General features: G+C 36.5%; 1 protein-coding gene across 3 annotated transcripts; it reads left to right on the forward strand.

The window, feature by feature from the left end:
• The first annotated feature begins 71 nt into the window (after nucleotides 1-71).
• Nucleotides 72-14,578, forward strand: Mtx3 (metaxin 3). 3 transcript variants are annotated; one of them, XR_002391037.2, is made up of 10 exons: nucleotides 72-195; nucleotides 614-683; nucleotides 1,040-1,116; nucleotides 1,960-2,052; nucleotides 2,549-2,731; nucleotides 2,875-2,951; nucleotides 3,435-3,592; nucleotides 3,983-4,077; nucleotides 4,864-4,952; nucleotides 8,021-8,114. XR_002391037.2 is itself a non-coding variant. In XM_004870216.3 (9 exons), exons 1-9 carry the CDS (start codon nucleotides 115-117, stop codon nucleotides 8,129-8,131), a joined length of 939 nt encoding a protein of 312 aa, XP_004870273.1. In that variant the 5' UTR covers nucleotides 72-114; the 3' UTR covers nucleotides 8,132-14,578. The 3 variants fall into 3 exon arrangements, 1 of the variants encoding a protein (XP_004870273.1); XR_015447415.1 differs by having other exon boundaries at nucleotides 3,983-4,952; nucleotides 8,021-8,130; XM_004870216.3 differs by lacking the exon at nucleotides 3,983-4,077 and having other exon boundaries at nucleotides 8,021-14,578.
• The last annotated feature ends 2,547 nt before the right edge of the window (nucleotides 14,579-17,125 follow it).

Below are 17,125 nucleotides of genomic sequence, written 5' to 3' on the forward strand. Positions count from 1 at the left end.
GCTCTCAGAGCCCACACCTTCCTCCCGCCCCTTGGTCCGCCTCCTCCCCACGCTTCCACGTGCCGGAAAGTGGGCGAGGAAGTACTTCCGGGTATAAAGGTCGGGCCCGTCAAGATGGCGGCCGCCTTGGAGCTCAGCTGCTGGGGAGGCGGCTGGGGCCTCCCCTCGGTGCACAGCGAGTCTCTGGTGGTGATGGTGAGGCCGCCCCGCCGGCAGGGGGACGGGGAGAAGGGGGGGCCCGAGGTGAGGCCGGAGGACGCGTGCTCCGCGGGTTGGGGCAGCCCGGGCTCCGCTCGCTTCACCGCGGAGTGCGCCTTCTCTTCTCTCAATGAGTCACAGCTGGCCTGTGACCCCGGGGCCCCGGCAGAAACATCGTGGCTTCTCTGCTCGGCCCTGAGTTTCTCAACTTTGTAAAGCTTTCCGTGCGGTGAAATGAAAGCTTTCCGGGTTGTGAGTCCCCGGTACGTTTGGGGGACAATGTTCCCGAAAGCCGGCTCCCTAGCCCATGTGTCAGGAGACATTCGCGTTTAGAGGACGGGACTGAAGTAAAGCTGCACTGCAGACTTGTATTACGTATTCACTTTAAAATGTGTTGTTGCAAACTCTATTTCAGGCTTATGCCAAATTCTCTGGTGCACCCTTGAAAGTCAGTGTCATAGATAACACCTGGAGAGGTTCAAGAGGTACAGTGTAAACTTCAGACATCCCTTTCTGCCCTTACCCCAATTCCATTTAAACCCATGAGACAGCCCTACAGTACCTTGGGAATTTAGTTACTTCTTACTATGACCTTGGATATGTGTTGCTTATAGTTTAACCACTCTGAGTACCACTCTGAGTAATAACCCAAACTGCAAGCCAAAACAATGGAAATTTTGAGAAATGAAAATATTCTCTAGAACTCTGAGATTGAAAAAATTGAGACGTGCTTACTCATTTTTCCCCCTCCAAATGTGCGACTGGTATAGTTTTTAGTGTATTGGAATCTCCAGGGAAATCACTACAATGCCTTGTGTTTTCATGCTTTTTTTGATTATAGGCGATGTACCAATTTTGACAACTGACGACAACATTGTTTCTCAGCCTGCAAAAATACTAAACTTTTTAAGAAAACAGGTGGGTGGTTCCTTTTGAAGAAGTATATTATTGATTTCTGCGTCTTAAAAAAAAAACAGTGTAAGGTTGTTTTTTGTTGTTTTGCAACTCATTATACAATTGGAAATAACCTGGAGTTTGATGAAAAATAGACTTGAGAATCACTTCCTGAAAAAGCATGAATTTTACTGTGTTTGGGAAGTCATATGGTGAGGTGTAGTCAACATAGACTTTTATGCACTTTGCTTGGATTTTATTGAAATTTATAAGAAGATTCAATTTAGGTTTTTGCGCTATTTCACTTATTGATAGCCAGTTTAGTCACATAGTTGCTACACATTTTGTGCTGGGTCTGACAACTATTTTTATGTTGAGTGTTTTATGAAACAATGTATCTAAAATGTTTGTACGGGAACATTTATTTAGAAGTATCCCAAATGTTTAAACATGTAACGGTTTATATGAGTGCAAAGTTACACTTGTTTTGCCACTACTTTTTAAACAAACGTTCTGTGTCAGTACAATTTGAGAATTGTCTGTTTCCTTTTTTATGGATAAAAATGCAACCAATTGAATTTTTTTTGTTTCCTTTTTAAAAATAACAATTATTTTTACAGTATTTGTTAACTTTGCATTACACGCTATGGTTTTAACTAGCCCATTAACAAAAATTAAGGTAATAAGTTAATTTTAAGATCACATTTATTACGTGCATGATGTGGTGCTAAGATCCTTATGTGCTTTGAGCAACAGTTTTCAGTGGGCTTGTATTTCCCAGTTAATATCACATTTGCCATTATTTAGCTTCACTGTCCTCAGGATATTATTTGACTATTGAAGCCCTTTGGTTTTGTTTTTTAATAGAAATATAACGCTGATTATGAACTGTCAGCAAAACAAGGGGCAGATACACTGGCTTACATTGCTCTCCTTGAAGAGAAGCTTCTCCCTGCTGTGGTGAGCATTCATGAATACTAGAGTATTTTAGTGACTTAATAGAAAATGTACTTTGTCTGTTTAGGAGGGAAACAATGAAAAGGCTTAGGAGAGGGAAATTCAGTTGCATATTAGTCTTGATTCTTTTATATTACTGTCTTACTGGATTAGATTCAACTAGTATGTGATATATAAAAATAAAAGAATCTCATTTTCGAAATAAAAATTCTTTGTGGGAGACGAAACCTTTTTCACAGTGTATAAAATTGGTTAAATTGTAAATCATACTTTTAGGAAGTAATTACTGTGTACCTACTATATGCTAGTGCTAGGTCTTCTGGGTGTTTGGGATTAGTGAAAACTCATAAACATAATTTTGTTTTATCCTAAATCATTCTAACTGTAAAATTTATATAAAGTCACTTTATACAGAGACATTTATGAGAGATTCTCACATTGATTGAGCAACCTTTTAATAAAAGAACATCCTTGAGATATTTTTGCTCTACTTTTGCAGCTCCACACATTCTGGGTAGAGAGTGACAATTACTTTACTGTGACAAAGCCATGGTTTGCTTCACGAATTCCTTTTCCCTTGAGTTTGATCCTGCCTGGAAGGATGTCTAGGGGAGCACTGAATAGGATTCTCCTGACCAGAGGGGGGCCTCCCCTCTACCACATCCAAGAAGTAGAAGCACAGGTATGGTCTGGATTATTCTCCAAGCAAGGGCTCTCTAGGGAAGAGATGGGAAACAGCACAGGTTGACTGATCTAGGGATGCTGCCTCAAAAGCAGTTTCAGAACATCTATCCTACTTCTGAGATATAATTCCACTTTTATTAGATATACAGAGATGCCAAGGAGTGCCTAAATCTTCTATCAAACAGATTGGGAACATCTCATTTTTTTTTTGGAGATACGTGAGTACATTGCCTTAAAAATCATTTTAGTATTTTCTGTGCATATATTCCATGAATAGTAAAGCAAGTCCTTCCTGTGCCCCCAAAAGATGAGTTTTTCACTTAAAAAAAAAAAAAAAAGATTTCATGGGTTTTTATTGTAGGAAACCTTTTCTGTCAGTGGTAATCTAACCTTGGCTTAATATGCTGCATGTGTAAATGTAAAACTGAAGATTGCTCCCACCCTACCTCTAGTCTATTTAGTACTTGCAAAAATGAGTGTAATTGTCAACTTCATTTTCTTATAAATAAAATAAGTGGTTATTTAAAAACTACGTAAAGGGTAGAACCCTAGTTGCATTGTTTTTATAGACTAAAGTGGGTGATAAACCATTAAAACATTGTGTTGTGTACTTCAGACGACATGTATTTGAAAGAAAAATTAAGCACAATCCCAAATTATATTTTCTTATGTACTTACAGAAATCCTTAATGTATTTCTAGGCCTTCTACCTTGGATGCCTATGTATTTGGTTTTCTTGCACCTCTTTATAAAGTACGGTTTCCTAAAGTTCAGTTACAAGTACATCTGAAACAGCTTTCCAACCTCTGTCGCTTTTGTGATGACATCCTAAATAGTTACTTTAGGCTTAGTCTTGGAGGTAAGCTGGCTCTACTTAGCTAATGTTTGTTTGCATAGTGTATTTTGCATATTCTCCTGGGATGCATAAGCAAAACTCATTACTTATTTTAATATAAAACATTTATGCATCATCTTTTAATACTGGTTTATAACATTTCATGAAGTTACATTTTTCCTGCTTCATTTTTCCCCATTAGTGTTAGTTCTTATTTAAATAAATAGACACGTGCCTTGTATTTATTCCTCTGGATTTTATATTTCTTACCTCTTTTAAGTACTACCACTTTGAAATGGGTGGTTTTCTTCTAAAAGATTAAACCACAGGTATTTTGAGTCCCTACTGAAAAATAGTATTTATTCTCATGCAAATGGACAATTGCTTTAAATGATTCTTACCTGCCACTTCTAGCATTTTCCGGCGTGAACAGAAATCAGTGGCAGATTGATTTTGGTGAGGTACTCCCATGATTCCACTGCTTGAAAAATGAGTGCATCAGACTGGAGGTATAGTAAATAGAGGGCAGCTGTCGCTTAGGGTATGATTCTCTGTGAATCTCTGTGGTTAACTGACTGGGATGCTGAAGTTGTATTGAGAGTTGGCTGAAACTGTCCTTTTAAGAAACTAAAATATTATAAAGATAGTGCCTTAGGTAGACAGTGTTTTTGTTTTTGTTTTTTTGCTCATGGTGGGTTACATGGGGAGGAATTAGTAGATTGGAAGTCATGAAACTAAGTAACATTTAACCTTGTTACTTTGGAGCAGTTAGCAAACCATATTCCATAACAAATAAAAAGCACTGGGTCCTGTTCTTGACTCCATGAATTAGAATCACTTAGGGATGGGTCCCAGAACCCTGAACTTTTTAAAATGTCTTTAAATATTTTGAGTGCCTGGTAGGTAGCTGTTTGGAAGTCAGTGCCTTACAAAGCTTACAAATAGTTGTGACCAAAGACTTATTTGGAATGCCAGCGGGGAAAGTACAACTTCAATTTCAGAAGAAAATAAGGACTATCATGCTTTTACTAATTACTGTGGTTAACTGTGTGTCACTTGGATCGTGATGTCTCCTCAATGGAGATTTTAGTCCTTTTGTTTAAGGTTTGGTACTAGAGCATTACTGTCCCTTTTAACTTTGCCTTTGAACCCAGAATGGTTTTTCTCTTTGCATTTTTTTTTTTGAGAGAGTGGGGCACTTCGGAGGGTGGGTCGACTCAAAATTCTTTTAGTCTAAACAGCTTTAAAGACTTTCAAATTTTCCTGTCTTTCTGATTTCTGTCCTGGCTTCTTAGGAACCTCTCCAGTTGGACAAGAAACAGTAGATGCAAATCTGCAGAAACTCACACAACTTGTAAATAAAGAATCCAACTTGATTGAAAAGGTCAAGTTTACTTCAATCATTCTTTTACAGTAGTCTAGTATTTTCCTTTCACCTTCTTCATTTTCTAAAGAGTTTACATTTTAGAAAGTTGTTTAAATATACTTTTACTGAAGTTGTATATAGTGCAATGTTTTGAAACCAGTGGTGGCCTTATTGCTGTGGGGAAAGTTCAGATAATGGTATTGTGTTTACTTTTACCACAGTTCGCACTTGTCAAGCTAAGAGACCTAGAAGACTGACTTAAAAAAAAAAAAAAAAAGAAGAAGCCGGGGATTTACCTCAGTGATTCCATCACCTGAGTTTGATCCCCAGTACAAAAAAAAAAAAAAAAAAAAAAAAGCAGCAGCAGCCTGGCACATGGCACAGTGGCCCATGCCTCTAATCCCAGCTACTCAGGAGCCTAAGGCAGGAGAATTACAAGTTCAAATCCTGCCAGGGCAACTTAGTAAGAGTCTCTCAAAAAATAAAAAGGGCTGGGGATGTAGCTCAGTGGTAGAGTACTTGTCTAACATTTGAAAGGCTGCGGATTTGATCCCCAGCGCTGCAAAACAAACAAAAACAAAAGAGTTCTTGTTTTTCTCTTTTTTTCTCTGTGCTTCTCCTTTTCTCTTAATAGTACCATGATATCTTTTTCTGTGATAGTTTTTCTCCATCTTGTCCTCTGTTTTAAATGTAGTCAAGGTTTTTCCACTAGTATACATATTTTGCCATTTTGGGATGTTTATTTTGTAAGAGCTATTTGAGGAACTGGATGGGCTTTACTTTTTTTTTTTTGGTACTGGGGATCAATCTTGGGACCTTGCGCTTTTGAGGCAGGCAGAACCAATGAGCTAAATCCCCAGCTGAGGAACTGGGTGGGAGAGAGTCAACAATGGAAATTTCAAGGGTGATTCTAACTGGGAAAATACAAAAGAGTTGCACATTTTTCCATTTGTCTGATAAACCTGCTTTTTTCTTACAAAAATGAAAATACTCCATTCCTTCACTGACACTAGCTAATTTTTTGAGGTCTAATGAGCACTGTAGTATAAGGCTCATTCAAGTTACCTCATTTAAACCTCACAGTAGCTCTGTATGGATACTATTATTGTCCCCATTTTACAGATGTGGATACTGAAGCTGTTAGACTAACTTAAATCACCTGCCCAACGTCATTCATCTGGCAAAAAGTAGAGTGTGAACTTGAGCCATAAAAGTGGGTCTCCAGCATGAGCTTTGCAGTTAGCTATTCTCCCAGGGACCACTGGGGTCAGCTGTCTTAGCTTGTAAATGAGATTATGTTCCCGTTGCTAGTGGCACTAGTAGTCAGGTTTATCACTGTCATTCTCTGAGATAACCACCTGTTGCTTTTTTGTGGTTTTTTTCATGTGTTGTTATAATTTGAGGAGTAAAACTAGGTAGTAAAATTGTAAGCATGCATAATTATTGAATTTTGGTAATTTGTGTTAATTTTGGTAAGAATTGAATTAGTCTATCTCAATTCTTTGCTCAGTTCAGTAAATCTCATGATGGAAGTATATGAAGTATAAAGTACATATAAAAGAAAGAGCACTTGCCTACTAAATGAAGGCTATTCAGTGTGGTTTACATTTTCTATATGTGACACATTCATGCTATATATGGAAGAGGCACTATGAAATAGGTACTGTACAGAAAGTGAAAACAAGGGACCCTGTCACCACTTCATACACATCCACCTGAGCTTATCAATTTATGAAGGCGTTTTTTACCTATTTCAGTCAGGCCTTCCCTTCCCTCCACTCTTCATTCATTCATCCCTGCTTATCCATTGGAAATGTTTGGTTTACTGGTTGCTACAAGACAGTAGTAGCAGATCCTGTTGGCCATCACCATTCACAATTTGAACAGAAAGTCTAGAGCTTAACAGAAGAGTCATGTTTGAGGAACTTAGTTTTACAAGAAAGAAAAAACATCTTAACATAATCTAAATAGTTCATTGTTATTTTTTCTGGTGGAAAATTAAAAATTAATCATTTTTTTCTACAAATCTATTTCTGCTGAAATTTTTTTTATAAGAACATCTTGGGAAGATAAGGAGGAGTTTTGACTATTCTGCACATATGTAAAACTCTTTAAAAAGCCTGCTTATCGAGTAGGTGACAGGATCCTGTTTTCTCTTGGTGTTGTGTTTTTGGATGGCAGTTACTTTCAAGTACTGAAGGTTAAGCTGAAAGTGAACCCACCATCAGGATCTGAGTCTTGCACTTAATGGAGTACTCTGGTTAAAGATAGTTTTCAAGGGTCTGGGTTCTAAACAATCCCTGTCCTCCTACTAGAGTTGTTAATATGACTTTCTTTAGATAAATCTGAAGTTCTTGGGCATTTTCCTAATATGCTTATATTTATTTCTTTAAAGTAGGCTTGAACTGATTGAATGTTGGAAGATGTGTAAATTGGGTATAAGCAATTTGTCCTTTCTGCCTGTTTTTCTGACTTCTTTTGGTCTATATACTCTCAGCTTGAAAGAGCTGGTCTTTTTGAGTAGAGTACAGGTCATTTCATTGAGGCAAAACATTGTGTTGAGATTCAAGTTCAAGTTTCAGCTCTCATACTAGCTTTTGGACCTGAGACAAATCACTTAACCTTTCTGGGCCTTATTTTGCTATCTATACATCAAGGAAGGACTGTTGTCTGCCTTGTTTCTTTCAGTATGTTGGGAAAATTAAATGCAGCATTGGAGGTGTATAGACTTTATAAACTGTGGGACTTAGTGTAGCAGAATTAGTACTTTTACCCTTTCTATTAGAAGACTTCTTAAACTAAGTGATACTATGGGTGAGTTAATTTTCATTTAGTGGAATTACTATAAATTGTGAGGGTACCAAGGTACTATAAATTGTAAGCCACATTGCTTTCTACAGCTAGTCCACTGGTATTAGTGATATATTCAAAATTCTTGAGAGATTATTTGTAGGAAAAGGTGTCTGTGACAGCTCTGGCAACATATGGTTCTGTATTCTTCTAGGCTGTAGTTTGGAAGGGGAGGCCACAGTCCACCGAGGTGGTACCACAGCCTTAGTCAGATATATCTTTTGTACTTCCTGCAGATGGATGACAATCTTCGCCAAAGCCCTCAGCTTCCTCCTCGGAAACTGCCAACACTCAAATTGACTCCAGCAGAAGAAGAAAGTAATTCCTTACAACGGCTGTCGCCCTAAGAGTCGTCATGCTTTGTGGTCCTGGTTGTATGAATTGTTATAATCTCTTACACCAAGTGTATGAAGGCAAAAAGAAAATACTGTTAGTAGGTATAAGGAAGACTCGAAAACAAAAGCTTTCTGTGGCATCTTTTTTTTTTTTTTTTTAAATTAAGAAACTTGTATTTTAGCTCGGCAATGCATTTTAAATAAAGGTGCATGCTAAAATGAATATGATGGATGGGAGGGGAGACATACTGTACTGTATGTTTAAAAAAAACAACAGCAGCAACCTGCCTTAATCCTGGCAGATTTTTGCCTTTGGTTCATGTGTTGCTGACCAGAAACTACAATTCTGTTCTCAGTGTGCATTCTTAATTTATTCCAGTTAATTTATTCAGGTTATTAACTTAGTTTTCTTATACCTATCTAAATACATAGTATGTGGCTCTATGCCTGAATCTTTTTTCTTCTGTTTAGAAATCTGATGCCTATCTTAGGAACTAGGAAAAATATAAATTACTTCAATAGAAAAGCCTGTATTTAACTTTAAAAAGCAACGAGGAATGTGTTTTCTAATTATGTTCTCATAAGCCTAATCTTTTAGGAGTTTAGTACCATATATAAATATCAAGTGATTATATTTAATGTTCTCCCAGTGACATGCACTTCAGTACATTAGTATTTGTTGATGTGTTCAGTGTAGGCCAGCAAGGGCTCTTTCCATTTGCTGGGCAAACGTGGCAGCTTTAGACCTTTGGATTTGTAGTGCACCTTTAATCATCTCATTGTGTTGATTCCAGGAGAACTGAATGTGTCGGTCGTCTTTACTGTGTGAGGCCATTAAACCTTAATGAAACTTGCCCAGTATTAGACACTACTCAGGAGGAGCCTGCAGCCAGGGTAATAGAAATATCTACTGTGCGTCTGGTCCGAGTTCTCCATGCTTGACTCAGGCCAGTATTTTTTTAAAAGAAATACATTATATCATCACAAGCTTTCTGACAACCAATTGTTTTCCATGTATTTTAACTACAGGTTGAAAGATCCAAGGGAATAATCAGAAATATTTCAGACTGTTTTCTATTCATTGGTTGCTGAACTGTTTGAGGATTTGCTCTATGGGAATTTTACTTATACTGTAATAGAAACTTGGTTATTTTAGTGGTTGAGGTGCTTCTGTTGTCCTAAGACCACTTCTGGGGTTTTTAAAACGTAGGACCATGTTTTTGATTGGTGTCTTAGAAGATTACCATGGCGCTCAGCAAAGCTTACCAAGTCCTCTGGAAACCAGAATGTTAAGAGAACAAGCTTTGTCGTCGAGAGACTCAGCTAGTTGGAGCTGAGTGAAGTTCAGCCATGTTTGACCCACATCTTCCTAATTTGTTCTGTGTTTAGGTAGCTATTTATACAGAAGTCTTGAAGTCATTCTCAATATTTTTTCTTGAAAGTTTTAACTAAATGACAAACAAGATTGTAGTCCCAGTCTTGTTCACCTGTTGGGATGCCTTTAGGGAAAGTAGCTAAAGAATTCACATTATTTCTACAACAGGGTGTGGGGGGTGTGTGTGTGTCTGTGTGTGTGTGTGTGTGTGTTTGTGTGATTCATCTTCAGAGGCAGGTTATTAGATTCTAGCAATCTGAAATATGTATGAATATTTTATATTAAAAGCCATGACCATGAGACTTTACTTTCCCTAGGATTGATGTATGTTGGAGAAGGGTGGTTAGCACATCAACCAGACATCTGTTTACACTTTAGTCAAGGTTAGTCATTTTCAATCATGATTTATATTAAACCTTCCAAAAAGCATTTGAAGTGACTTACAACTAAAATACATGTAAAACAGGACAATTGTGATTAATCTATGAAAAAATAAATTTGTAGGAAGGAAAAACTATATCAACACTAACACACTGTAAAATTGAATAGTGAATTTAACTTCAAGTTTTTCCATAGGTAAAGTCAAAAGATAATTGTGGGTTAAATAATTTCTTTTTTCAACAAAGCTACTGATGTTCATGAGGAACAGAAATGTATTTAAATATTTGTAAGAATGTGGGAGTTTGTGTTCTCACAATACACAGACATCAACCAAAAATTGTACTATAATCATGTATTAAATTTTTAATCAAAAAAGGCCATTTTAATATAATAAGTATTTGTCCTTTTCAGTAGTAGTATTTATTTACTTTTTGGTCATTCCTGCTCTGAACTGTCTTTAGCCTTGTGTAGCCCATGATATTTCCAAACTACTACCTTTCCTAGGAGGCAAAATGTGATTTAGTAAGTGAGAATTATATGTTGAGTTACTTAGTTGAGTTCATTTCTTTGTATAAGCACATAAAATGATAGAAAACTATGCCTGGCCACTAAATACTTTAGAGACCAGCCACACTTACAGGAAGCTCTTGGAAAAAAATAAATTTTGAGACTGATCAGAGGGCCTATAATTACCCAGTCAATAATGCTTTGGATAAAGGTTGAGCTTTCTGGAAAAAATGGTCCACAGCCTTAAACAAAATACTATGAGCTACTGTCTTTTGGAAGTGATGAGGGAGATAATACAATAAGAGGGAATGGGCTTGTGTTTAATTTTGTTAGCAGTACAGGATTAGAAAAATTAGCTAGACAATGCCCATAAGATGAAAATCCTCTATCAACAGCCATCCATGAAATGGATTGAACAGCACTAAAAGAAGTGTCCAGAGCGTTGAAGATAGTCTTTCCTTCAAAACTGTTTTTGATCTTACAAAAGGTTGGCATTAACAAATATCAGTGTAGGCATGTTTGTCCTAGAGAATTAGAGAATTTATAAAGCAAGCATTTTTATTTCTATTTGTAATTGCTATTTAAAGATGCTAGACACATAAATATGAGAGAATAGGGAAGCTTTTTTTAATCAAAGATAAGTTAAATTTTAAGTCTGTGAAAATGGGAAAAACTAATGTCAAAAGAGGCAGAAACTGATAATGGTAATAGTATCTTAGCAAACCACTTTATTCAGATAACTTCATGGGATGAAAATGGCACTTGAATTTAGTAATATGATTCCTTTGAGTCTCCTCCAGAAATAACTATTTACCAGCCCAGTTGGATTTGGGGAGTTTTTCATGAGCTGTCAAAAACCTGAAGCTTTTAAAAATCAAGAGTAAATGCTTAAATATAGACAGAAAGCTAAATGATAACGACACATGATATCTCTGTTCTGTTTTTTTGAGTTTTGTGAGACTATCATTACAAAACAAGAGGTTTTTTAAAGTAAATTCAGTAGAATAAATTATCTACATAAACTATGATTTAAAAGTTAATGCTCTAAACATAGTATTTAGTTCTAGATGAATATATGTTAAATATGATTTTTATTTCATTCTGGAGTTTAAAGAAAAAACAGTGCTTCTCTGCAAATGCTTCTCGAAAGATTTACTTTGCCTTGCTACAAAAGAAAAAACCTAAATTCCAGAATTCCTTTTCCTTGAGATATCAAAGTCTATGATTTTATGTTTCTAATTATATTTTTCCATATGGTATCTAGGTTCACATTTGAAAGAAATGCCTCCATCTCTTCATATGGTATTTCTTCTTTGCTTTGTGTTTGTAATCTAATTGCACAGTGTGACTAAGATGTTCACTAAGAGCACTTTTTAAAGAAGAGGGTATGACATGTCTCTGATCATACTGTTTTTTGTTTTTTTTTTCTGTTTTTGGTACCAGGAATCGAACTCGGGACCTTGTGCTTGTGAGGCAGGCGGTGGAACCGCTGAGCTAAATCCCTGGCCCACTGATCATATTCTTTTAAGCTCAGGGGAGTTAGTACTGACTTTGTCTTGGTTTGGTTATTTATTTATTTATTTTGCTGAGGTTTTTTTGTTGGTTTTTTGTTTTGCTTTGTTTTGTTTTGGGTTTCCTTATTTTTATAATTGAAATTCTGAGCAGAGCAACAGAGATAATTTGGGTTGTGATGACGGTCTTTTCTATCTGTCCTTGGTGGAAAGAATTATTTTTGCCTTTTTGTTTTCATATTTCTTTTCTAAAATTTTGTTGTTACATGAAATAAAATGCTAGCGATCCTATTGAAGGTTTAATTGAAGCTTCATTTAGATATTCAAAATGCTAATTTTCAGAGAGCTATAAGGATGAAGGATTTTTGTTTTAAGTTGTTTTGTATTTGTTTCTAAGGCATTGCAAAATAATGTAGCCTAGAAACTATTGTTGAGATGTAGTGATTGCTTAGGAACCCAAGTTCTCTGCCCTGGATATAAGATTTTTGTGACTGAGGTAGAGAAGTACTCTAGGAATTAAAAAGGATATAAAAAATTACTTTTTAATAAAGTTTTGTTTCGTTTTTTGTTACTGGGGATCGAACTTGGGTCCTTGCGCTTGCAAGGCAGGCAGTGGAACCACTGAGCTAAATCCCCAGCCCCTATTTTTTTATATGCCATGGATTACTGATAGGAGTTAACATTCTTGAACAATTACATAATAATAGCATAACTTCAGGTCAAATCTTTCCAAAAGGGGAATACTGTAATAGAAAATTTTTCAAAACAAAATAAACTACTTTTCTTAAAAAAAAAAAAAAGACAAAGTCTTTGTGTTCTCATTATTATTAATTTGAAATTATACTATAAGTTTTTTTAAAACCACCAGTTTAGTTTACCAGATAAGCAGTTCCCAAAGGGGTGTTTTGGCAGAATAAATTGTTATGTAAATTGAGGGGTCTGTTTGAAAGATGCTGGCTTAGGCAAAGTTGAAACTATAGGTTTTTCAGAACCTTAGATACACTAATGTGTATTTTCAATCTCTAAGCTTTGCAGATTTTCAAGTTTTATTTGATTATGTATTAAAGGCAATCTAAAGGATTATTGTGTGTGTGTGTACACAGATTGAGTAAGGTATTTCCCAGGGGAGGTTTAGTTTCCATTCAGAACCTCTATTTCATACACTATCTAATTTATTTTAATATGGATATTTTTTTTAAGTACAATACTATGTCATCTGCAAAATACACTTAGGGAGTGTTGCCCTGAAGTATTTTTGCTTGTTTGTGTTCATTGCAAAGGTTTCTTATTCTGGAGTGCCCCTCTAGTGATGGTGATAAAATAGGAAGGGATAAGTCAGGTCTGCCTTGGACCCCAGAGTTGAGAGAGGGGGGCTGGTTGTGGCTGCAGAGAGGTTGTCAGTGCATCCCCTTTCCTAGAACTTTGTCAGTCTGGATCAGCTGTACGGGGCCTAAACTGGTGGCTTCAGGGGACAAAACAGTTCTTAGGTGTCCATGAGACAGGGACGACAAACTTGTAATTCCAGAGCATTTTTCCAAAGCTTTTCTGTGCTTTATAAGTACCAAGAAAGACAGTGAAGTTTCTCATATATATGAAAGTTTGCAGTTGCTTCAGTGACACAGCAAAGAAGTTTACTATCCAGGTTATATTCTGTCAATGAAGACAGTTTAAGGAACAATTTCGGAAGTGGGATGATGTGTTCATTAGATTTTCAGCAGATTCTGCATCCTAAAAAATGTAAACTTTACTAGGCCTCCAAATTTGAGTTAACAAAATATATTTTCTTTTTTTCACTTCAGAGTGTAAAACCAGATCACAAATGAAGCATAAGGATGTTTTTCATTTATTTCTTGTTAAGTATTCAGCTGCCTGTTTGGAATTCCATGCTTTGGATGTGTATTTGAAAGAAAGCTTTCCTTTGGGCTTTGAGCTGTGGTATAATGGTGAACATCTAGCCACATAAAAAGCAGTTAGATCTCTGTCCTGATTCGTTGGTTTTCCTCTTGCAAATTTTGAGAAATGCCTTTTAATCATTCATGTTACATATCCCAGAACCTTGGAAATCACAAAACCTCACTTGCCAGAGTTCCCATCAGTCCCCAGCTAGTCATGCACCATGGAGACTTGTGGCCATTCATCTTTTGGACCATTGGCTGCTCCTCCATTGCTGACATCTGTCTCCTAGAGAAGAGGAGTATACTCTAGCTTTTAGGTTAAATGCATAAAGATGAGCTTTATTCCTTTCGCAACTCTTTTTTTTTTTAATTTTGTAAAATAGAAAATAATGTCTTTCCATTTTTCTGTCCATCTTGAAGTAGGAGTTTGAGGTGTTTGTAACTAGCTTTTTGGAAGATTGACAGTAATGAAGACAAGAAATATATATGTGTACATATTGGTTTGGTTTCACCAAGCCTATCTCATCAGTACTTAACATTTTAAACATTTTTTCTAGTGTGCAAATACTGTACTTTCATTATAAAATAAACACTTACAATAAGCAATGCTGACAGTCATTCCAATATTCTAGCCTTGCCTAATATGAATATATTTTACTCAAGAGACTGTGTATAAATACCCAGAAGTGATCAATGTTGTAAAGAGAGTATTCTAATAAATGACAACTGGATATAATGTTAAAATAGCTATTTTCTCAATAAAATCTCAAATTGCCCAAATGTTTAGTAATTCTTGAGTGATGTCATTTATCCTTTGAGGTAAGTGTCTTTGCTGTCAAGAATCTTTTACTGGTGTAGCATAGCTACTATATGATGGAACTAAGCTAAATTGAGGGCTGTACCTTTCATGTCCACCCGTCTGGAACACATGGAGACCACTTCTGCCATTTGCACCCCATGCAGAGGGAGGAGAGAGGCCTGCTGTCCAGGCTGCTGATGAGTAGGTGAGCCCTGACGCTCATGCAGCTTTTCAGGGCAATACCTTCCCCGTCCATTCTGCTGTATCACTTTCTTTTAAATTTTTCATTTTGCCCACTCAGTCCAGCAGTCTTGTATTTAATTGAATAGAAGACACAGAAAAATAATGCAGTATTACACACGGAAGATATTTGTGTCTTTTCTGCTTTGTTTATGGAATAGGGTGTATTTGCATGGAGAACCTTGTTATTTATAGTTGTTAAGGGCAGATGTCTCAGCCATTAGAATTTTTTTAATTAAGATAATTTACATACAGTGAAATACATGGATTTCTCCAAGTAGAACTATTCAGGGTATGAAAGTTTTTCTCTCACACAGGAAGCTGGCTATATCTTTGTTGATACTTCTACCAATAAAAGAACACAAATCTTAATTGCGGATGTGCTTAAGGTTTCAGATGAAAGGACCTTGAGTGGGTGGAGGTGGTTAGAAATGATCATCTGCTTTCTAAAAAAAATCAGGAAAGAAAAATTGCTATTGTGGAATAATGAGATTCTTTTCAGGAGAGGCAGCTGTACCTGTTTGGGAACCACAAAGCTGAAAGCTTAAGAAATTTTCGTTCTTAAATTGCGTGACTCAGAGGCTTGGCCTTGTCTAAGCATACTTCAGGTGCTCAGAAACTCATGGACATCTGTTTGGTGAGATGCTTTGCAGTCGGTGGTAGGCTGCAACACACACACACACACACACACACACACACACACACACACACACACACACACACACACACACACACACACACACACACACACACACACACACACACACACACACACACACACACACACACACACACACACACACACACACACACACACACACACACAGCTGTTTTTCTTTTGCCACAAAGTAGCTATCAGGAATTGAAGTTCTGCCTGTTGGTATCTTAAGTGAATCTCCATAGGAGAAACATAAAGATAAAGGACAACTAGTAAGGTTACTATGTGCTGCACCTATATTGGAGACAGCTGTAAGACGACAAGAAAGAAATGTCAGGATTTGTATTCTTGGAAGTCATCCTGTAATTGAGTTTCTTTTTAAAAAAATAAAATTTACCTTATTTTATCCTATTCCCCCCCTCAAGCCCCTTCCTCTCTCTATGTAATTAAGTTTCTAATTGTAGAAAAAAGAAACCAGTCTCTTATCTGACAAGAGCTTCAAGAGGAAGTGTGAGAAACCATGGTCCATTTCTCCAGGTACATGAGTCAGCCTCCTGTAATGCTTTAGACATCTGTGATCAAAAAATGAAGACAGCTGCATATCATCAAAGACATTTCTAATTCCTAATGCAGCCAATTTGAAGCTCCAAAAATTGTGCTTTTCCAAGTGGGAGAGAAGCTATAACATTTATTGTGCTTTTTGAGTAGTAGAGCAGAAAGAACTTGGAAACTTTAACATGTATAAATACAAATGAGGATTAGTTCCTTAGACCCTAATTTGGGGAAGGTGATCCTCTCAGGAGTTCACATTTTGGAAAAAGAAATCATTTGGTATAGAAAAAAGCATGACACTAAAGTGCAAAAAACAAACTGAATTATTTGAAGACTTTCAGATTTTGTCTATTCTGATGTCATACTTCCCTCCATGAAAGGGGTAATTGTCATTTCAACTTAATGAATATGATTTACATTTTATAATAGTATATAACATCCAATTCAGAAATTAACTATTGCTAAGGCAGATTAGAAAAGTTAGAGGGTAGGATGAATATAGTAGATGCAGAAATTAGGAAATGAACCAAAAAAGTTACATGTACACACACCATGTTAAGGAAATGTGCAGATAATTTAGTCACTGAAAAAAATGTGACCTATTGAGAATTCCAGCAAATTTAATATCCACTTTTTGAGTTGTCTAAATCCCATTCATTCCAAGCCCAACACTCATCACTCAGTCATTGATGCTATATGGAAGCCTTGAGATACCCACATCATTAAGCCACCACATTCCTGAGTATATCAAGAAAAAGAGTAGGAAAACTTGAATCCAGGAGCCAATGGATCAGCAGTGAGGAAACAGGTAGGTTCTCTAGGTGCTGACTATTAACATGAAAGTATTCACATCTCATTCTCAAAGATCTGCCAAGAAACAATTTCTTACAAACTAAAGTGGATAAAAGATGAAACAGCCATATTCAAGGCTGAAATTAGCCTTTAAAAGTAGGATGGTTTTTTCATAAGCTAAGTAGTTTAAGTACCCTAGGAAAGATGACTAGTTAAAGGGATTAATAATTGATTTTCTTATAAGGTGAAAAGCTTAAAAAAAAAAAAAAAAGGTTAATCCTGGCGCAGGGATTTAG

Source organism: Heterocephalus glaber, unplaced genomic scaffold, assembly GCF_053883595.1.
Source record: "Heterocephalus glaber isolate CG9 unplaced genomic scaffold, H.glaber_assembly_v1.0 deba00001757, whole genome shotgun sequence".
NCBI lineage: Eukaryota > Metazoa > Chordata > Mammalia > Rodentia > Bathyergidae > Heterocephalus > Heterocephalus glaber.

Excerpts from the sequence above, each read along its gene's own strand:
- Mtx3 (XM_004870216.3), top strand. The coding sequence starts at position 115 with ATGGCGGCCGCCTTGGAGCTCAGCTGCTGGGGAGGCGGCTGGGGCCTC. Across the intron at positions 3,593-4,863 it reads CTTTAGGCTTAGTCTTGGAG|GAACCTCTCCAGTTGGACAA; the intron begins GTAAGCTGGCTC and ends CTGGCTTCTTAG. Across the intron at positions 4,953-8,020 it reads AATCCAACTTGATTGAAAAG|ATGGATGACAATCTTCGCCA; the intron begins GTCAAGTTTACT and ends TACTTCCTGCAG.